Below are 22,971 nucleotides of genomic sequence, written 5' to 3'. Positions count from 1 at the left end.
ATTGGTTCCAGCTTCTGGCTATTATAAATAGAGCAAGAGTGAAAATTGTTGAGCTAGTGTTCTTGTGGTAGGATGAAGGGTTCTTTAGGTATATGCCCAAGAGTTGTATAACTGGTGTCCAGGTAGATTGATTCTCAAATTTCTGAGCAGCCATCATACTGATTTTCTATACTGACTTTGCAAATTTGTGCTCCCACCAGAAATGGATATGTGCTCCCCTTATTCGACATCCTCATCAGCATGAGCTATCAGTTGTGTTATTCATCTTAGCATTTCTGATAGTTGTAAGATGGAATCTCAAAGCAGTTTTTGGTTTGCATTTCCCTGATGGCTACAGATGTTCAACATTTCTTTAAGTTTTCTTCAGCCATTTGAGTTTCCTCTATTGATAATTCTCTGTTTACATCTGGATCCCAATTTTAATCGGATTTTTTGGTTTTTTTGATTTATAGTTTCATGAGTCCATTATATATTTTGGATATTAGGCCTCTATCAGATATTGAGTTGGTAAAAATCATTTCCCATTCTGTACACTGCTGCTTTGTCTGAATGATGGTGTACTTTGCCTTACAGAAGCTGTTCATTTTCATGAGGTCCCATTTATTAATTGTTGATTTTAGTGCCTGAGCTATTAGTGCTCTGTTCAGGAAGTCTCCTGTGACAATGAGTTCAAGGCTATTCCCTATTTTATTTTCTATTAGGTTCAGTGTATCTTGTTTTATGTTGAGGTATTTGATGGATTTGTACTTGAGGTTTTGTGCAGGATGTTAAGTATGGATCTATTTACATTCTTCTACATGCAGGCATGCAGTTTAAAAACAGCACCTTTTGTTGAAGATGTCTTTTTTTCTGGCTTCCTTATCAAATATCAGGTGTCCAGAGGTGTGTGGACTTTTGTCTGGGTCTTCACTTCAACTCCATTGATCAACGTTTCTGTTTTTATACAATACCATCTAGGTTTCATTAGTATTGTTCTGTAGTGCAACTTGAAATTAGGAATGGAAGGACCTCAATAGTTCTTTTTGATTGTTCAGGATTCTTTTAGCTATCCAGTTTTTGTTTGTTTGTTTGTTTGTTTGTTTGTTTTGTTTTTCCATATGAAGTTGAGAATTGTCCTTCAAGATTTGTGTAGAATTGTGTCGGAGTTTTAATGGAGACTGCATTGAATCTGTAGATTGTTTTTGATAAGATTATCATTTCACTATGTTAATTCTATTGATCCATGAAGATGGGAGATCTTTCCATCTTAAGATATATTCTTCAATTTCTTTCTTCATTGTCTTGAGGATTTTTACATAGAAATCTTCCATATGCTTAAAGTCACTCTAAGATATTTTATATTATTTTTGGCTATTGTGAAAGGTATTGTTTTCCGGACTTCTTTCTCAGTCTGTTTGTCTTTTGTATACAGGAGGGCTATTGACTTTTGTGAGTTAATTTTGTATACAGTTACTTTACAGAAAGTGTTTATCAGCTTTAGGAATTATCTGCTGGAATTTTTAGGGTCACGTATGTATACTATCATATCATCTGCAAATAAAGATAATTTAACTTCTTCCTTTCCAATTTTCATACCCTTGATCTTCTTCAGTTGTCTTATTGCTCTAGCTAAGACTTCACGTACTATATTAAACTGGTATGGAGAGAGTGGACAACCTTGCCTTGTTCCTGATGTTAGTTGAATTGCTTTGAGTTTCTCTCCATTTAATTTGTTGCTGGCTATAGGCTTGCTGTAAACAACCTTTTTGGGTTTAGGTACATCCCTTGTATCCTTAATCTTTCCAGGACTTTTATCATGAAGGGCTGATAGATTTTGTCAAAGGCCTTTTCTGCACCTAATGAGATTAACATAATTTTTTAAGTATAAAAATAATGAGTGTATTTTTATTTAGTGTTCAGGACTCTCTTTCTAATATTTGTTCTGCTGTATACTCATTTAGTTCCACATATTTCAGAAAGAGAAAGGTTAGTTGGATTAAAATGATCACTATGTAACATCTCTTTATGTTATGTCTTAGAGAACAATTCATTGACATTGCTGAAATTAAAGATATCTCCTATTTTATCGAACTGGCATTGATCTCAATTTTATTGATTAATTATTTTAGAATTGTTTTATTCTTTCCTATAAATGCTCATACAAATATCATTTTAAGCAATCAGCCATAATATAATCAGTAACTAAAATTATAGCCAACTACAGGTGCTGGTAATTGTTAATCAATTAGATGCATTATGATTGCAGATTTAATTGAAATGCTGATTGAAGTATTGATAGTTGCTCTTGCTTTTCAACAGTAAACTACATCTTGCTGTTTTTAAGTTGGAATTAATTATGAAGAACAAACTACACTCAGTCAATTTGCTGAGCATAGAAGGAGCTTGACCAACTCCTTCTGCAAATATGAATAAAATTGAGACCATGAATCATAAGTGATCCAAGTAGCTGTTGGTTAAGTATGTGAATTTGAATGGGCTTATTTGCATTTTAGCTGTAACATTATATATAGACATGTCTGTAGGTACTATGAGTCTGGACTTGGCAAATTCTGGTACTTTATAGGAAGGTGGTAGCCACTAAACACTGATAATACTTCCATTTTTCCAGGATTCTGCAATGGGTATCATTAACCACCTATTGGTTAGCCTTTTCAGAGACGTTAACTAGGTCATATATTCATAGCAGTTAGGTGATTATCATATCCACATTACAAACATGATTTGACATGTATTCTTTCAAAATAAATGGAATTTCTTGAGTCATTTGAAATTTGCGAGACAATTGGAAAGACACATTTTACCTGTCCTATCACAGCTGAAAGTTGTTACTTTTTTTTCTAATTATTGGACCACAGGAATAGAATAATCAAGAAGTAAATTCTGGATAATATTATTTTATTTCATGATGAGTATGTCATAAATTCTCAACATAAAATGAGATTTTCTTTTCAAAGTGAAACAAAACATACGTTGTTGTTGCTGTTTTTTTCTAGTGAGTTTAGGGGATATACTTAAGCTATTTAACCCACAGTGTCAGAATCTAACATTGGGGTGAAGACTACATTCTTCCAATAAAGTGCTTTAAGTAAATACGATTCTCTATGAGTATCATTCTTTCTGGAGCACAGCAAGAACTTCAGATGTGTAATGGATAACTCATGATAACAGCAAGGTTTGCACTGTATATCCAAAGACAGTGCGGCATTAGTACAGAGGAAGCTTTTTAATTAGTTTGTTTGTTTTTAATTTTAAAATCAACAATGTAATCTAGACATGGTGGCACCAACCCATGATCTTTGCATTAGGGAAGACTGAGGCAGGAACTTTGTGAATTCCAGGCTATCATGGACTGTGCAGCTGAATTTTATCTGAAAAATATCAAAATAATAATTACAAATCACAACACAAAGTACACAATGCAATCTTGGGGTGCCTAGCTCTCCAGAACAAGCATATACTGGTGCCATTACCCCTATAATAAGGATTAAAAGCATATTGAGTTGGCTGTAGGACTTATCTCATAGCCTAAGAAAGAACATCCAGTTATAGACCAAAATGACATTAAGAGCTTTAGAAAAAAAAAATGAAACTCAACAATGCATCCTCCAAAACTTTGTAGAAAGCATCTACTTATGTAAGAAACAAAAATGCATTTGGCTTGTGTAATTGAGTGTTGGGCCTGTGAACATTTAAGCAAATACCAATTTGCCATGGACAGCATAGACAAGTATTTTATCTTTCTGTATGGTTGGACCATGTGCCTTTTTATGAAAGTATTGTATATGGCATTGTTTTTAATCCAGTGGCTCTATTGACACTTGGATATTTATGGTTTGGATATAAGGTGCACATAGTAAATTATACCAAGAGCCAGATGTCTGCTGGCATTACCTGAAGATGAAAATTGGAGAGAACAATTCCATTTATTACATCCTCAGAAGGAATATTTATCAAAATGTCTCCTCCCTCCATCTCTAACTAAAGAGTGCTATCAGACACTGGTGGTTCTGCAGGCGCTCAGCCGTGAAGATGAATTATGTGAATCTGATCTGTAATCTTACGTGACATTTTAAACTCAAATATTTTCCCATATTTCTCCACACAATTAAAATATTTAGTCTCACTTCATTTTATGAGACATAAATAGCTATGTAAGTACTCTGTAATTACTGTACATTGTAACAAATGACCTCATAAATACATTGTAATGTCCCATGTAATTACATGGTTAAGTCTTGTCTTTGAGATGGCTGCTCTCCGATGGGAAGCCTGCTGGTTTCTGAGATTAATTACTTAGGGACTAATTTGATGGTTTGCTTGAAGATATCCCTCTGTTAAATAGCCACTTGTACTGTTTTTAAAGAGAAAATTGTTTTATACTATGCTCTTATTTCCCTTTTCAATATTGACCTCACCGTATGTGTTCATTTCTAAATATTTGCCATGTCTAAATATATTATACACAAAAGCTAAAGGGTCATCATTCTATACAGGAGAAGACTGGTTGCCAATTATATTTTCCATCAAACACCAGCTAGAAATTATGATAATAATTTTAAAGGTTCTAGTTTATTACTTAAAGAACATATTGGAATATAAAGTATAAAAATTATAGTATCTATCCCTGGTCAAGCACTAGGCAACTAACGTTTGCTTTAAAAGCCTGAGTTGTGATGACAGGCACATTTTGGTGTGTGCTTCTAGTATTTTTAATTCATCATGGTTATTCTTAATAAATGGGTGTATATAAAAAGTTAAATAATCAGTAGAGAAGCTTTTTTTTTTTCTGCTCCAGATAGGATTTCTACCATCTTGTAAAATCAACATCTTAAAGTGATATCATTTATCTGACTGCTCAAATAATAACTTGGTTGTTATATATCAAAATTACAGAAGGGAACAAAAAAATAAACAAATACAAAGTGTTTTGTCTTAAATTAAATCTATCCTGTATTCTTGTGCCGTTGAAAGGTATAGTTTTACATAGAACTCTCTTAATGGGTCTTTCCATTTTTCTTGCATTTCTCTGATACCAAGACTATGTTATGGCTTTTAGGGGTCTCATTTGGTAGAAATTAATAGACTGAAAAAGAATGAGTGGTCTCCAAGAGTCAGTGAGGATCCCCAAACCTGTGGCTTACTTCTAGGGAGTGATGTAAGCACTGCAGAATAAAATCTATTGATACAGACAAATCCAAAAACGCATTACACATCAGATCACTATATCATGAACTCTGGAGAGCAACAAAATTGCTTTATTGTAATGGAATTTTGTCAAAATGTGAATACCTCCTAAAATTATGTTTCCCATTTTGGGGCTCAGAAGAAAGCAGGCCTGGCTACTAGACTATGAATAGCAAAATATCACAAGGAAAATGCTATTGTAAGTCCACTATCTCAAAGCAGGAAGGAGTTACGTTCATTTGAGCCCTACTTCTTTGTTACTTGTTCTTTGCATTGCTCTCTTTCCCCTGTACTATATTTTGTATTCATGGTCATATTCTTCATTAGTTTACAAGTGTTGAGACAATTATATGTTATTTTTGAAGACAGCTTAGGTGGTAGGAAAGATGAATTGATTTTTCTTCCCAGAAATGGAGCTATACATGTTCCTTTTTGTCAACCAGGATTTGGGAATCAGTTAAATATCACTGTACTACCAATCAGACCATGGCAAAATGAGCCTTAATTGAAATATCCCTTCACGTATTTTAGTGAATGGGTTTTGTTTGGCAAAACAATGCTGTTTTTGAAAATTTGTGATCTAGTTGTTGTGATCAGATTAAGATTTTATAAAAGAAATTCAGCCTCCTATTCACTCATTTATTTTTAGGTCTGCAAAATCCAAACATATGAAAGAACATATCTTGGTGACTCAGTATTTGAAAACCTGCTCTGATTTTCACGGTAGTATGTGTCAAAAGAAGCACATACTTACCAATGGGTTTTGTAAAGTAGAATTAAAACAGAAGCCAAGCTTTATACTTTGTAATACAAAGCTTTTCTAAGCCCTTTCAACCACAGGACAGATGCAGATTATGAACCTGTAGCATACAATGATGCTTTAAGTAAATGATTCCCATCAATACTTAACAAGTTCCTTAAAACCTCAAGGTAGAATAGCATATCTCCTGCTCATTGGTATTACTATTCTTTTTTTTTTTTTTTGGTTTTTCGAGACAGGGTTTCTCTGTGTAGTTTTGCGCCTTTCCTGGGACTCACTTGATAGCCCAGGCTGGCCTCGAACTCACAGAGATCCGCCTGGCTCTGCCTCCCAAGTGCTGGGATTAAAGGCGTGCGCTACCACCGCCCGGCGGTATTACTATTCTTAATGAATAGATCTAATAGTATTTTCTAGGCACAAGATATCCAAATTAAGAAGAAGCTCCCAACTATGGTTCTTTATACCTGTGCCTTGCATTTGGCTCTACTTAACATTGTTACTAATCATTAAATGGAGTTTGAGGGTTTATTATACTGAGTCAATGTACAAGTTTGAGACCAGAATTCAATTAACTTGATCATTTTTGAAGCTCCTATAGATGTCCAAGCTTACCTTATAAATAACAGTATTTTGTTTGTTTGTTTTTTGTTTGTTTTGGTTTTTTTGAGACAGGGTTTCTCTGTGTAGCTTTTGCGCCTTTCCTGGAACTCGCTTTGTAGACCAGGCTGGCCTCAAACTCACAGAGATCCGCCTGCCTCTGCCTCCCAAGTGCTGGGATTAAAGGTGTGTGCCACCACCGCCCAGCTTATACTAACAGTTTTTTAAATGTTACTTTTAAACCTAATTTGTTCTCTGACAGTTTCTTACATTTATATTCATACTCATTACTCTCATCTTCCACTTTCTCTTAACTACCTCAACCCCATCCTTGTCTACCTTCCACCCATTCTCAGTAGATCTCTTTCTTACATTCTTGCCTGTTTCTTTTGTTTTGTGGCCCACTGAGTTTAACCAATGCTATCTGTGTAAATATGGGTTTGGTGCTATTCACTGGAGCCTGGTAGGCTCACCAGTACTCCATAATAGAAAACAGTGATTCCCTCTCCCAGAATCCATCTGTAGCCAATGGGTCATCAGTAAGGGTGAGTCCTCACAAGCCATTTTCCCACCTTTGATCATTCTTGGGGCCAGTCAGGTGGAGGTTCAAGGTTAATTATTGACATCTACTGTGCCTTCATGGTAGCTGTGGTTGTGTCATGCCTAGATCCTTCTTGTCCTCCAGCTCTTACATTCTTCCTGTTCCTTCTACAGTATTCTCTGAGCCTTAAAGTGGGTGATATGAATGTCTTGCTGTGTGAAGGGCCAAAACTATCATTTATTCTGAGCATCTTTGGCAGCCATAAGTCTTTACATTCACCTAAGTTCATTGCAGAGAGGCTTCTCTTGTTAAGGGTGAGATTATCTTTTGCCTATGGTAATTAACACAGATATATTTAGAAGAGGGGTTAATAGTAAGTCAATTTAGTTAAACAATGATGCTAAGTAGCCATCTTTGGGCTAAGTTCTCTTCTGAAAGAGGTTGTTGACCAGGGTTCTAGCACCATCGTGGGTTCCCTCCTCAGATCTAATATGATGGTGTCTAGTTGTTCCCACAGCATTCCTGCCTCAATCATGATGACAGGCATATTTTACTGTATGGTTGGCTACGTAGTTCATAGGGCTCACAGCTGACAAAGAAAGTTGGTGCCTTTTTTCTATCAGTGCCTGCCCTATGTGTTCCAGCACACTGAAAGTTAGCAGGCAGAAAGCATGCAGCTCAGTTCTGGGCTTGCCTTCTCTATATCTTGCAACCAAAGTAGTGTGGTATCTTTGGCACTTTGATCCTATGCTTTAGTTCTGATGCACAATCAAATGGTGGACAAGAGCTTTTATTGCAAACAGTAAGGGAGATCTGAGAACTTTCTGACAAACAATTACTTTAGAGGTATTATTTTCACTGCACTGCAAACTCTGTTTAATAACCCACCACTGCCAGGAACAACATTATCTAATCTCAGTTTGCCTTGGCTTCTCACATAAGAGGAAAAATGATTTTTATGGAGTGAGCAAAACCAAGTTTAGTCTCTAGGTAAATGTGTCACTTTCTCTATTCATAAGGCTGGACAAAAACATATGTAGGACCAAATAATATGTGGCCATATTATTTCAGTCACAACATAAGATCATCATATGTTTCTACTTTTTATAAAACAGAGCAGTGTTTCTTATATTAATTAAAACATGATTATAAAATCTTAGTTAAAATCAAATATCACTTTGTATGTAATCATTCACAGTTTTTACAAACTGTATGTAGTGGTGACTGACTTCAGTGTGCAACAGCTTTACTCTGAATGTGCTTACCAACTTCCTTTCTTGTCACTTTGAATAATAGTTGCTCACACAAATTCACAAATATAAATTTTGATATGCAACTCAATATTTTAATATAATTTATTCAGAAGAGATTATATATTTATAATAATAATAAATCACTGAAATTGCATACAGCAGCAAGAAATATATATATGTATTTATATATATACATATATATCATATATATATAGGCTATAGTGATTTTCTATTGACATTTTATCAAATTCATACATAGCACCAAAAGTTTATAGGCTTATATAGATATTCCATTAAATTTGTAGGCTTTATGTAGTTTATTAAAAGGAAGAGCAGATTTAGATGCTGTTAACAAAGGTATCCTCGTAATTGAACTTAAAATATACTTGTTAGTAGACTTATTCTACTTCAAAATTCAAGTAGATGTTTTCAACATCTATAGAGGCTATAGTAAATGCTAAGATAAATAACGAAAGTTAAATGTTAAATGCTGCCTTCATGCAATTGCATGTGTAATCATTGGCATTTGCTGCTAACTTCCAGGAACACAGTGAAAGGTTGCCTGGATTAAGATCAACCCCTTAGAACATCTATGAAGAATTGTCACAATTATATTAATTGATATTAGAAGATCCATCTTAACTGTTGGTGAGACATTCCCTGAGCAGGAGATCTTGAACTGTATAGAACAGAGAATGTAAGCCAAACACTAGAATAAGTCATCATTTGCTTTTTCCTTCTTTACTGTGTCTAGCTGCCTCAAGCTATTGCTGCTGTGACTGTGAGCTGAAGTGAACCATTTCCTTCTAAAAACTGCCTTTATTACAGTATTTTATCACAGCATCAGGAAAAAGAAATGACATTCTTGATTATGATTTTATTATTGATATAATTTATTGTAAATGAAAAGTTAGGAAGTTGCCTTTGGTAGTTGTTCTCTGCATTTTGACTTGTAGATTTCTGTAATAATCTCTATCTGCTGCCAAAAGAAGCTTGTTTGATGAGAGCTGAGAGAAACTATGGGTGTGAGAAGTACTTAGGATACACATTATATTTATATAATTAAAAATTGTACCAGTTTATGAAAATTGCATCAGTATGTTCTCAAATAGAGTCTGTGACCTCTCCAGCTACAGGTAGTTAGCTAGTTTTACAGTACCAGGCATGAATTCCCTCATATTGAAGATGCTTTAAATCCTATTAGACAGATGTTATGCCAAAGATACAACATCAAGATTACACCACTGGAGATACCTTGTTGAGATTGTTAGAGTTATGGTTCATAGGTTTTACAGCGGGGTATGTAGGACTATTGATTGCTTTTCTCCCTTGGTAACTTGCAAAGCACCTTCAGATATTATGAGAGCTTGTCCTGTGGGAGGAGGTTTCCAGGTCAGTTACAGTTCAATTCCTCCACACCTTATAGCTTGTGAATGGTGTCAATAGCAGCTTAACAGTATGCTGTCAATAACATTCTGGGAGGTAACCAAGTACAGTGTGTGTGTGTGTGTGTGTGTGTGTGTGTGTGTGTGTGTGTGAAGTTTCCCTATGTTTTTTATTGAAATACCACTAATGTTATTCATACCATCTCCTCCTCTCTCTGTATTAGCCTCTCCCCATCCCTGAGTTAAAGTTGATACATTTCCTCTTTCAGATCACTTGGGTCCTAAAATCGCCCTCTCTAGACCTCCTCCACCATGGTCCCTTTTCCTTTCTTGTGTTCTGCAGTTGCTTCAGGTTATGTGCTCACTCACAAAGATTCGGAGGTGGAAGCCACAAATAAGAGAGAGCACGCAGTTTGTCTTCCTGGTTCTGTCTTATCTCCTTCAGTACAATATTTTATACTACCATATACCTTCAAATTTCCTAATTCCATTTTTATTTGCAACTGAATAGAATTATATTGTATATATCCAGTACATTTTTTATTATGTATTCTTCGGATGAAGGGCATCTAGATTGTTTCCATTTCTTAGGTATAGTGAGCATAGCAACAATGAATGCAGCTAAGCAAGTACCTGTGGAGTAGGATTTTGAGTCATGTGCCAAGAAGTGGTAAACTGAATCATATGGTAGATCTACTTTTATAATTTTCAAATTCTACACACTTATCTCCAGAGTGACAGAAGTAGTCTGTAATACTACCAACAATGCATGAAAGTTTCTCTCTCCATGCATGCTTGCCACTGTTTATGGTCAGTTGTTTCCTTGATCATAATCATTTTGACTGGGCTAGGATGCAATCTTAACATAGATTTAATTTGCATTTCTCCGATTGCTACGGATTCTGGTGGCTTTTAAAGTGGGTTGTTTATCAGACTATTTTACTCCAGTGGATTATTATAATCTACTGAGTTGCTTATGTCTGACACATGAGCTTTTAAATTATTACCTTTCCTTTTACTAGAGAAATTCAGAAAAATCACCCAATCCTTTTAAATTCACTTCTAAAAACATGTATTGAGTATCTTTATTTTTATGTTTTATTTTGGTTTTCTCTTTCTCTACGCCTTCTCACTACTCAGACATGATGTTTCTATTTGCTAAAATAAAAAAAAGTGAAAATTGTACTCCATGTGAGCAAGATGCTCAGCAAATGTATTTGGAAGAAAAGTAGTTCCTAATGTGTTTTTTTGCTAATTCATCTCTCTTGGTCCTCCTGTCAATTTGTAGTAGAAAAAAATGCTATTATTTTTTTTAGTCCAACAAAGAATAAGTCCATGTTCTCAACACATTTTATTTTGTTTCTTTTCTTCCTTTCCAATATATTCCACTTGTAGAACCACACGTTGACAGGGAAGGTTCTGGTTGTGCTTTTGAGCAGTGGGAATCTGTAGCATATGAGCCACATCTTACTATAGAAAAAAAAATCGAATCATTAGTCTGTTGTGAGATGTGGATTTAAAATTAGAAACTTGAAAAGGAATAGAAACTTAAGACATGTGGCTTCTGAGACAACTTCGATGGTGGGCTTATCAGTTATTTCTCTTATTTTTGCATGCACTACTCACATGCATGTAGACTGAAAAGAAAATAAACCGCTAACAAACAATTCCCATGAAACAAAAAAAACCATGTCATTGATTTAGACAAGACTATCCCAGTTAGTTTGAGAATATAGTCAAGTAGATCATTTTAAGTAAATTAATTGTAACTCTTTGCCACCAAAGGCACTGGTATAGCTAATCTATCTTACCATCTTACTCTGGAGTTCCTCTTTTCACCTTCTATAAGATGGAATTCCAGATAGACTGTCATGTCCACCCATCATGTGCATGTGTGATAGGGATCCAAACTTCAAGCAAAGCAAACACTTTGTCCACCGAGACATCTCTACAGTCCTCTTTGTTCTTTTCAATAATCTTAGTAGGAGAATTTAGGTGACTAAATTGCCAATAATAAAGGGCCCTGTTTTACAGGGGTAAAACAAGAACACTTAACAGTTAGAAAATCTTTTAGTATTGCCACATGATAAACTCAGGGTAAACATTCACTGAAGTCTATAGCCCAGAAGCCTCCACTGGGCATTTGTAAGTTGTTAGAAATATCTGTTTCTACTAATGTGAAAGGTGGAAAACTGAAATTTTAGGGTGATCATAAAAATGAACCTGTATTTTGCTAATTCTGGATTTTTTTTTGCTAGAATCTGAAACACTTTTGACAAAAAACATATCCATAGATATGAAAATGTATTGTGAGGGGTTGGGGCTGGAGAGAAGTAGATGAGTGAGAATGTGTGTATTGAAGGCTATGAAAAATTTGGGAGACCAAGAGAAGAAAAAGAAAAAGAAAACTTTCATATTTTGCATTGACTTGTCTACCAATGAACTTAGTCAAATTCCCAATGTGAAATCTGATCCAAACTCATGTCTCTTTAGCATTATCTGTGAAATTCTTAGTTTTTTCAAACATATCTTTCACATTTTATCTTCCAAAATATCCCATGTGCACAAACCATCAGATATTACATGATCTGGCATTGCTTTAGATTGTTATGACATATTTACCATCTTCTTATTTCCCTAAAGATAAAGGTATTTATCTTTAAATACCTTTTCCTCTCCCTCTGTAAAGATCTGTTCAAACTTGAAAGATGAACTTGTGGTAAAGTGTTTCTTGACCATATGAGACAGAACTAATCTTCGTATCTTGTGCCACTAAGACATTCCTCTCTAGTTCTTGGCACTCTGCCTTTCATAGTTTATGTCTCTTTCTTCTGTCAGAGTAGGTAAGCCATGATTTGAGTTTTGCTTATTCCCATGGATATATTGTGAATGAGTAATGACTAAATGAACTAGAATCTTAACTTTGTGAACCTCCTTTGAGAGGCAATATTAAATTGTAATGAAACACCAGTTTTAGAATCACAGTATTTCAGCTTCAAGACTGTCTCATCAATTACAGGATACATGATTTGAAGTTACTTAACCACTTTGTGTTGTAGTTTATATGACAGAGCAAAAGGCAAAAAATGAACTGTAATTCACAGAATTAGCAGGACTATAAACTCATACACATAGAGTGTGGATCATTATTATGTGTATAGTAGCTTAAATATGGTATTAACAAATACTAAGAATAATGGGAATAACCTGTCATATTAGTGTGTATGTGGGGGCCAATAATTTCAGTAATTCCATGTTCTCCTAACACTCTAACATCATAAATAAGTCGCTCAAATGATACAAAGAGTAGTTTGTATAATACATTATATTTAAACTGTACATGAATTGTTTTATATATTTCAATTGTAAATAATATATTTGTAAAACTATAGTTGATCCTCACCATTTGCAAAGTCTATATCTTTAGCAAGAAATGAATACTCACTAAAGTAATCACAATTTTACTATTCATGGTCCTTCAGTGGTCTTGGGCAGAAGAGTAAAAAATTGTCATCTTCTATCCTGTCTTCTTCCTTTAAATCTCACATAGGAAGAGTGTCTTTTTTCTTTAACTTAGACTTTTATTCCCATTATCTTTTTTTATTGCAAATTTTATTGTTTTTTAGTGTCTCTAACTTGTAGTACTAGCATGTGTTCAATGTTACTAAATACAAGAAAATGGTGATGTGCCTTGTGGAGAATAGGGGCTAAGTAAGCTGGGTTGGCTATTAAAACTCAATATTTACCAATAATATTAAATAAAGTATTTTAAAGGAAAATCACAAGGCCATGTTATGGACAAGTTGACATGTGTTTTGTAATCAGAGGCTGGAAGGGATCCAAATTACTATTTTCTGAAAGAGCAATGTTTCTGTATTGAGAATTGAGGTTTCACAAGGTTTTATAGAAAATAAATATGATGAGTAGTGAAAAAATATACTGTTTAGCACATGTTATAATTGTCAGAATAGTTAGCAAAAAATGCACCTTTACATGACTTTATCTCCTTGTATAAAAGAATTAAATTGCTGGGTTGGGGGGGCATACCTTTAATCACAGCACTTGGGATGCAGGCAAATCTCTGTGAGTCGAGGTCAGCATGGTCTACAAAGAAAGTTCCAGGACAGCCAGAGCTGTTACAAGAGAAACCCTGTTTCACAAAAACAAACAAACAAGCAAGAATTCAATTATCTTAGAGCAGCTATATGGTAGGTGGGAAAATGATCATGGATATCTCTCTTCCTAGAGTGTAATATCCTGCATTCGCCATCTTGCCCCATGACCAAAGGAGGGGAAAGACTCTGGATTGTGAGCCAGACCAGGAATTTATTCCTTGATTTTTGGTCTGGTTTCTTTGTAAAGCCTGGACATTTATTTTTACTACCTTCCAAGAACGTTTTTAATGTTTATTTAAAAATAATTTAAATGTTGTAAGAACACCACATGTTATTATTTCTAAATGTTAAATACCACCAACATACATACAACAAAGTCGAATGATCCACGAAAGAATTCTAATCTTGCTTTCACCCCTCAAAGTTGCCTTGTACTCATGTGTAATCAGCCCCAAAGTGTCACTGCTTCTGCAACTATTCTGTTTTATCTTTAGGGTTTTTTTTTTATTCTTAGATTAAATCGAAATGAAATAATTCAGCATATAGTCATTTTGAATGTGGTGACTTAACACATCAAATTTTATACCAAATTAGTATTTTCTTTTTTGAAGGCATGAAGGCACACAAGGTTATTAAAGTACAAGCAAATGGTAGTTACACAAACCATGATACTCAAACATGAACCGGGTAGGTAGTTAATGCTTGCAGGCACTCTTCACAGGGGAGAACCCAATGGGGCTTGTTGAGAGTATCAAAAGAAGAATAAATGATCTGTAGGTAAATCCAATGGGATGAAAGACTAGACATCAGTTGGGCAGTCTACCTGGGTATTTGCTAACTGTAGTGTCCTTTTTCCCATAGCCAACCTTCCAGGGGATTTGTTCAGACCATTAAATACAAGAGGGTGCCAGAGAAGGCTGTTTCCTGAAATTCAGAAGATGGGGAGGGGGTGTTGTGGGATATTTGTACACTGTGTGAAGGTATATTGCTGGGATTGGTGTAATAAAAAGCTGTACAGTCAATGGTGAGGCAGGAAGTATAGGTGGGCCTTCCGGGCAAAGAAAGGAAGTAGGAGAAGAAATCTAGGCAAGCAAGAGGACTCCCAGGAGACATGATGGATGGGCAGTACTGACAGAATGTAGATAAATAGAAAAGGGTTAATTGAAGTTATAAGAACTAGTTAAAAACAAGCTTTTATAATTAATAAGGCTCCGTGTCATTATTTGCAGGCTGGTGGCCAATGAGAAACTATGTTTACAGAGAGGAGTGGAGTTGGGAAAAACACTCAGCAGGGCAAGACATGGTGTTATTATTCCCTGAACTCCAACCCTGGTAACCTCTGCCATCTTATCTTGACTAAAGATGATAACTTTTATATTTTAAGAATTTTTCTACCTGTTTACTTTTTTTTTTAACCCTTGGTTGCTTTGAAGACAAGCACACTCAAAATCTGTTCCTAAACCCATAAAAATTACTTTTAACTTTGCATTTTTACCTTTCTTATCCTGCATTTGTCTGATTCTCCATATTGTAGACAGTTGATTTGTTTTTTGTTTAAATGTTTCTCTCATTCATTCACTAACTCCAGTGAAATATATTCTAGATGAGATGGTGGTTAGAAATAGATTTAAAATGAAAAGATTAATGAAAATATGATGGCAAACACATGTATAATCTTGGGACTAGTCTTAAAAGTGCAAATTTTTCATACCAATGATAGAGTTTTAGATTGCTGGGGATGGGTTTGTGGTACAGGCAGCGTGGAACAACAAAAATAACTGCAAGATAGGAACATAGGATTATGACTTAGCACCCTGAAGATAAGCCTGAGAACTTACATTTTATTAGAAAAACTAGAACTAAGACAATACGTGAATGCCCCCAAAGAGTAGGAAAGGTGGTTACTGGATGGCTGGCCAAAGGTTTTATGGGACAAAGAGCTAGAGAAGTTGACAGTAGAGTATGAGACAGGGTGGATGTTAGTGGTAGAAATGACTCAGATTAAAAATCTAAGCAAACAAACAAAATACCCATAAGAATTGAGGTAGGATTATTGCTCACTGGTTATACACTTGTCTAGTATCAGGAACTGCATGCATCCACAGCACCACAAACCCCCAAAATGGTTTTATTGCGGGTAGGGACAAAGAGATAGTAAAGAGAAATCATGGACATGTTTTCATCATCTGATTCTAAGATAGCCTTCATGCCCCCTCCCCCATCAAGGGTTCAGGTTCAGTTCACCGTCATAAATAGAAGGCATTGTCTCCCTGTAGATGTCTTCATGCTTAGGCTCCTACAGTTTTTCTGCCTTTCTTCTGCGATGTTTCCTGAGCTTTAGGTGTAAACTTTGTAGAAATGTTAGTTCAGGCTGGGCACCCCACAGTTAGTATCTACAGTTTTTCCAATTATAGTTTCTGTAATGGTCAACATCCACTATAAAAAGAAACTTCTTTGATGAGGGGTGCCTTAGTTAGGGTTACTATTGCTGTGATGGAATGCTGTGGGATGGTCTGTATGTCAAATGTGTTGCTGATTAGTCAATAAATAAAACACTGATTGGCCATTGGCTAGGCAGGAAGTGTAGGCGGGACAAGGAGGAGAATAAAGCTGGAAAGTGTAAGGCTGAGTCAGAGAGACACTGCCAGCCACCATGATGACAAACAGCATGTAAAGATGCCGGTAAGCCATGAGCCATGTGGCAAGGTATAGATTAATGGAAATGGATTAATTTTAGCTGTAAGAAAAGTTAGCAAGAAGCCTGCCACAGCCATACAATTTGTGACCAATATAAGTCTCTGTGTTTACTTGGTTGGGTCTGACGGCTGTGGGACTGGCGGGTGTCAGAGATTTGTCCTGACTGTGGGCCAGGCAGGAAAACTCAAGCAACAACGGAACACCTTGAACAAAATAAAGTTGGAGAGGAAAGGGTTTATTTGGCTTACACTTTCATGTAGTAGACCATCAGTGAAGGAATCCAGGACAAGAACTCAAATAGGACGGAAACCTGGAAGCAGGAGCTGATGCAGAGGCCATGGAGGGGTGCTGTTTATTGGTTTGCTCTTTATGGCTTGCTAAGCCTGCTTTCCTATAGACCCCAATACCACCAGCCCAGGGATGGCACCACTCACAATGGACTAGGCTCCCTCATCAATCACTAGTTTAAAAATGCCCTACAGGGTTGCTTAAAGCCTGATCTTGTGGAGACATTTTCTTAATTGAGGTTCCCACCTCTCAGATGACTTTAGCTTATATCAAGTTGACATGAAACCATGAAACCATCCAGCACAAGGAGTAATAACTATACTTATCTAGAAATATAATGATGGGTATTTAGGATGCAGTTGGGAATTATACTGGACTAGGAACATTCCAGTAAAAGGTTATCCTCTAGAATTCATGGCTCACCAGCCACAGGTATTTCAATTGGCTTACAGTACAGTGTATAATTTTCTTCCTATTAAGTGGGTTTTAAGTCCAGTCAGGTGGCTGGTGGGTTACCCCTGCAATATAAGTGCTGAAATTGTGTTATTAGTGGTATCTTCCTATTCTAGTTCGGTAACATTATTGTAGTTTGGTAAGGCTTTTAACTGTCTTTCTCCCTTGGCAGCTTATATAGCACCCTCAACTGATATGAGATCTAGTCCTCAAGGAAGAGGTTTCCAGGGCAGTTCCAACTGGATTTCTCCAAGTCCTGTGTCTACAGTGTCTGTTGCCTTTACACTTCACACAAGGACAACAGTAAAAACTCATCTATTTTGGAGATCTCTTGGACTCCTCTAACTAATGACTTGAAGGGAGGTTCCCCATGCCTACCACTGGGGTTTTGTTGCTAGTCCATGGCTCTTGGGGAGAATATTTTTACCCCAAGTGACATAATGGAGATATTAATATTATGTGTGCATTTTAAGGATATGTAATATGTTTCCACGTGGCTCTTGTAGGCATCCTTGCTGTTCTCTATTGATCCCACATCCATTTCTCTCCGTGTTACCCTCCTCCCCTCTCCAGATAAAGTGGTCACCCCACTTTTGTGCATTTCCCACTTCTTCCTGTCTTACTGAGACTTCCATGTTTCGGCTTCCGATTATCTAGATTTCAAGTCTCTTTCATGGGAACTATGTTTTCCCAGAACATGCTCTCACCAGCCTTCTGATAAAGGGGACACAAAGAAGGGTCTCTGAAGCCATGCACACTGGAAAAACCCACATGCTTCCCCTACAGAAGCATGCATTACAATACCTTACCAGCCTTATACCTTTCTTTTGCTTATGTATCTTATGACATAGAGTGCTACACTGAAATTTCCCACCTAGAATTTTCTCAGTTTCACTGTACTATTTCATAACTTGAAATATTTTTGAGAATGATGATGTCATTCTTTTTCTGGATCTATTTGATATGACCTGTCTCCTCCACCCCTCATTCTGGAAACTGTTATACCCAGCTACCTCTCATGAGGATCTAATACAGCTACCATTTTAGTGTGATACTACATTTTCATTTATTTTATTAAGTATTCCGTGGCTCTTTTTAAGATAGTCCCAAATTCTTCCACTTCTTCAAGGCTCAGCTGTTATAGGAAAGCTTAGTAACTGTATTTACTATTTTTTTTTATTTTTTTGCTAATTTTCTACTTCATACCCTGTTGTCTTTATATCCTCTCAATGTACCGTTTAGATGGTAAAGGTTATAATTAGATAAGGAATAGTTTCTTATTCTCTCTCTCCAATTCACTACAGTCTTTTTCCCCTTCTTACTTTTGAAATAAGTATTTTCTAATATATCTATAGAACTTTTCATTTTTACTGTCATATTTTTCAGGCTTAGTTATTATCTCTTAGATTTTTGGTGTACAATTTTATATTTTCTAGACCTCTTTCATGTATAATATTATTGTTTCTTTCAGATCACTTCCTTCTCTTTGCATGTGTGTGTGTCAAAGACTTTGCTTGATATCAAGTCATATGAAATTATCAGTTTATATTAAAATGATGTTCTAAATGCTAACTTGCGAAGGGCAAACTCTGGTCCCTGGGTGGGACTTGTTAACTTATGGCTTCACTGTTGGGGAATCAGGCTGGGGTCCTTTGCTCTAGTTCAAAGTTCTTCATTTTCTGTCATGAAGAGTTATTTGATATTGTCCCTAGTTAACTTAAGTCTCCCTGGGTACTGGATGAGAAAAGAAAATGTGGACACCTCACATCATGGACCTGATAACCCCTTCCATTTCTGCTCACTGGTGTGCCTCTTATCTGAATCTGTGACCTTTGTATTCAAGAACTCTGAGCACTGAGCTCTCAGCTACTCCAGTCAGTGAGAGGCAGTGGACTAGCTCAGTTGATGTAAGAAGCTGCAGTTCAACTCACATTTAAGCTTTCCAGGTCATCTCCTGTTTCAGGAGTATGCCTTAGTACCATGTTCAAGTTGTATTGGAAGCAGAAAGTCCTAGAATTAGATAATTTTTAAATGGAAATTAGCTTGGTTTTCATTAACATATTTAAAAAAAACGTTCTTAGGCCTAGTTTTCTCCTTCGCCTCCAATTTACTCCGACATATTGCTGTCTCTCATCTGGTATATCCTGTTCCTTCCCTTTAATGGCTTTTACTATTTAAAATCCTTTATTATCATTTTAATGGTGCTTGCAAGGAAGACATGATATTGCATGTCATCAGTCAAAGAAATTGTATGCATTTTTACTAAAATAAAGCCATTCTGAATACTGTCAGATTATAGGAAAGGATTTAATTTGGAGGCCATGCCTTACAGTACTTGCCTCTGTGTTTTATGCAGACCTGTGCTTGGGTTGCTTCTCTGACCCTGCTCAGTTGTCCTTCTCTCTTCAATGTCTTAATTTACATTTTATTTTTTATTTTACAGAGTATCAAAGTAAGCTGGCTTCCTCCCCCATCAGGAACACAAAATGGATTTATTACTGGTTATAAAATTCGACACAGAAAGACTACCCGCAGGGGTGAGATGGAAACGCTGGAACCAAATAACCTCTGGTACCTGTTCACAGGTCAGTGTTCACACCGTGCAGTCTGGCAAGCTTTTGACGAATTAAATGCTTTAGGAATAAAATATACTCTCACTTCAAAGGAACATCGACTTTTTTTCCTGGCAGGTGACATTTATTGGCCTGAACAAGAATAACCTTTATATTTTTAACTTTATATGCTCTGTAATACCTTCACTACCCATTTTCCCCCGTATCATCATCTTAATAAGTGCATCATAGGATTTTTTTCTGTTACTCTCTCAGAATTGCTGATTCAGTATCTCTTATTGCCTAATAACGTTTAACTTTCTACTTAACAACTTTAAAAAACTTCTAATGAAGTGACTCTGTATTTTACTCACATTGATCTGCCTCTCTACCACAAATGTCAAAATAAAGTGGAAAATGAGAAGAAGAGGGAGTGAAGAGGGAGATTATTGCACTCTCTATAAATACATAAGTAAATCTACTTTTGTATACATATTCATGGAAATCAAAGGAGATTAATGTTTATGAAAACTGGATCCAATTTTCATAAAGATAGTTTTTTATTTTATTTTATTTTTCAAGACAGGGTTTCTCTATGTGGCTTTGGAGTCTGTCCTGGAACTAGCTTTGCAGACCAGGCTGGCCTCAAACTCACAGAGATCTGCCTGCCTCTGCTTCCCGAGTGCTAGGATTAAAGGTGTGCACCACTGCCGCTGGTGAGAATTTTTTATTTTATAAAATGAAAAACAATGTATTTTCTTATAGTTTTGAAATCTTAGTGTATGTTAATCTAGGTTCCTAGTAAACAGACTTAGGGAAGTCTTCTAGAGGCATCCCAGGGAAGCTGTGTGCTCAGGAATACAAGAATGAGTTAATAAGTGAAGAGAGGGAGAGACGGGGAGATGCTTAAAAAAATGGTGATATGTTATTGAGTTTACTGGTGATGACTTCGGGACAAATACAAAGCTTGCAACACTTGATGGAATGTCTCTGGGAGATTATACAAAATGACTCTGTCCCACGATCAGTAGCTTGATAAAGACTGTGCATCTTCTCTTGTCTGTGACTGGCTAAGTGGTTGACTACTGCATTGCTCAAGGCAAGTTCCTGCAAACTTTTGGTGAGTGCTAATTGGAACTCTCCTTGTCCTTCATCACTTTATGCGATGGAGATAGCAAGGCTCAGAGTTTTATAGGCCTAAGCATTGATTGAGCCTTATCGATGGCCTTGAGCAAAAAGCATCGTATAATGGTACACCACAACTACTCAAAGTGTATTGTAATGGTACATCACAGTTACTCAAAGTAGATACTGAGCAAATTAGGGATGACACATGTTTGCATTCCTTTTCTCAATTCTGTGCCAGTGGCTGACAAAAGCAACTTAAGAAGGGACTTCTTTTGGTTCATTGCTGAAGAGTACAGTGCTGTAGTCTCAACCTGTGGGATCTCCTGAATATCAGATATTTACATTACTATTCGTACTGGTAGCAAAATTACTGTTATGAAGTAGCGATGAAATAATTTTATTGTGGGAGTCAGCACAACACGAGGAACTGTGTTAAAGGGTCACAGTATTTGGTAGGTGGAGAACCACTGGTATAGCGCACCATATCAAACAGGACATGGTAAGGATTTTAAGGCTCACATTCTGTGCATAGTCACAAGGAGAGGAACAACTATATGCTGGTAATCCACTCACTTTCTGTTTTTCTTGTCTGGGGCCCAAGGGCTTGTAAAGGAACATCTATATTCTTGGTAGGGTTGCCTTCCTGTCTGGCAATTTCCTCAAAGACATTTCCAGAGATGTGTCTTCTGAATGATTCCAAGTCTAGTCATGGTAACAATGAAGATTAATTATCCAAATTCAACTCCTGGCTCAGTAGGTAAAATGCTTGGTGTACAAGTACAAAAACAAGATTTGATGAGTAGCACTCACATAAAAATACTAGGTCAGATGAGGAGGCATACCACCCATAATCCCAGCACCAAGGCAGTAGGAATGAGCATAATCAGGCTCCCTGGAGTTCAGTGACCAGCCAGTATAATCAATTAATTAGTTCTGGATAAGTGAGAGACTCTTTCTCAAACAAACAAACAAACAAAACCCTTAGAGATTAACAATAAGGATACCTGATGTAAACTTCTTGCCTAAATATGCACATGTATACCATGCACACATGGATGGCCACACTTATATACACATACCACTAAAGACACACACAAGATCCACTTCTTGTCGTCTTGACACCTAAATACATAATTTTGAAACTATAACTATTTCCACACTTGATCCTCAACAACTTCAGAACTTCTAATAATAGAAAATAAATTTAGTTCTTTTGTAAAATCCTCAAAACTGTAATGATTCTAACATTGTTCAAAAGCCCAAAGCCCAGTCTCTTCTAAGACACAAAACAATCTTATCCATGAGCTCTTGTTAAAAAAAAATAATAGTAATGATTTACAAGCTACTGCCATGGACTTTTAACTTACCAATATCTTCTTTACTCATATTTTTGTTTATTAGGTATTTTATCCCTTAGGATATAACATCCACTTAAATAATGAGTACAAACAATGTTTGTTCTTTGTCTTGTTTATTGCAAAAATGCCAATGAGTTGTTGGCATTCTTCTCTCTCTCTGTCTCTCTGTCTTTCTGTGTGTGTGTGTGTGTGTGTGTGTGTGTGTGTGTGTGTGTGTGTGTGTGTGTTTTAGTATTAACATGCTTCTCTTTTACCATAGGACTTTTTGAACACTTAATATGGAAAAATGAAATTACTCATTGTGTTTTAAGGAAACATGAGTAAAACCCAATATTTGCATTCATATTTAATACATCAAAATGTACTTCTTATATGTAATTATAAAAAATAATCATTTTTGTTACAATAAGAAGCATTTGGTACATAATAATGAAAGATCATCTCAAAGTAAGATTAAACAGAGTAAGGCAACCACCAAATCCTTAAGCTCTGTGGCCAGCATCTGGAACTTTTAGAGACATCATCTGGTCTCCATTGTCCTTGGATAGCCCCACACATGCAACTCCTCTACAAGTTAAGCGGTGGTGGCGCACGCCTTTAATCCCAGCACTCGGGAGGCAGAGCCAGGTGGATCTTTGTGAGTTCGAGGCCAGCCTGGTC

The 22,971-nt window shown here is 36.2% G+C and overlaps 1 protein-coding gene across 2 annotated transcripts in view; it reads left to right on the top strand.

The window, feature by feature from the left end:
• Positions 1-22,971, top strand: part of Dcc (DCC netrin 1 receptor) — a 1,164,132-nt gene that overhangs the window by 937,670 nt on the left and 203,491 nt on the right. For both annotated transcript variants that reach the window (XM_052742483.1, XM_052742484.1), the window contains exon 13: positions 19,717-19,858. In XM_052742483.1, the coding sequence (XP_052598443.1) occupies positions 19,717-19,858 (142 nt within the window). The remainder of the gene's footprint in view (positions 1-19,716; positions 19,859-22,971) is intronic.

Source organism: Peromyscus californicus, unplaced genomic scaffold, assembly GCF_007827085.1.
Source record: "Peromyscus californicus insignis strain IS unplaced genomic scaffold, ASM782708v3 Scaffold_17__1_contigs__length_78620276, whole genome shotgun sequence".
In the NCBI taxonomy this organism is placed as follows: domain Eukaryota; kingdom Metazoa; phylum Chordata; class Mammalia; order Rodentia; family Cricetidae; genus Peromyscus; species Peromyscus californicus.
The sequence above is the reverse complement of the archived record's forward strand: the minus strand, read 5'-3'. Positions and strand labels throughout refer to the sequence as shown.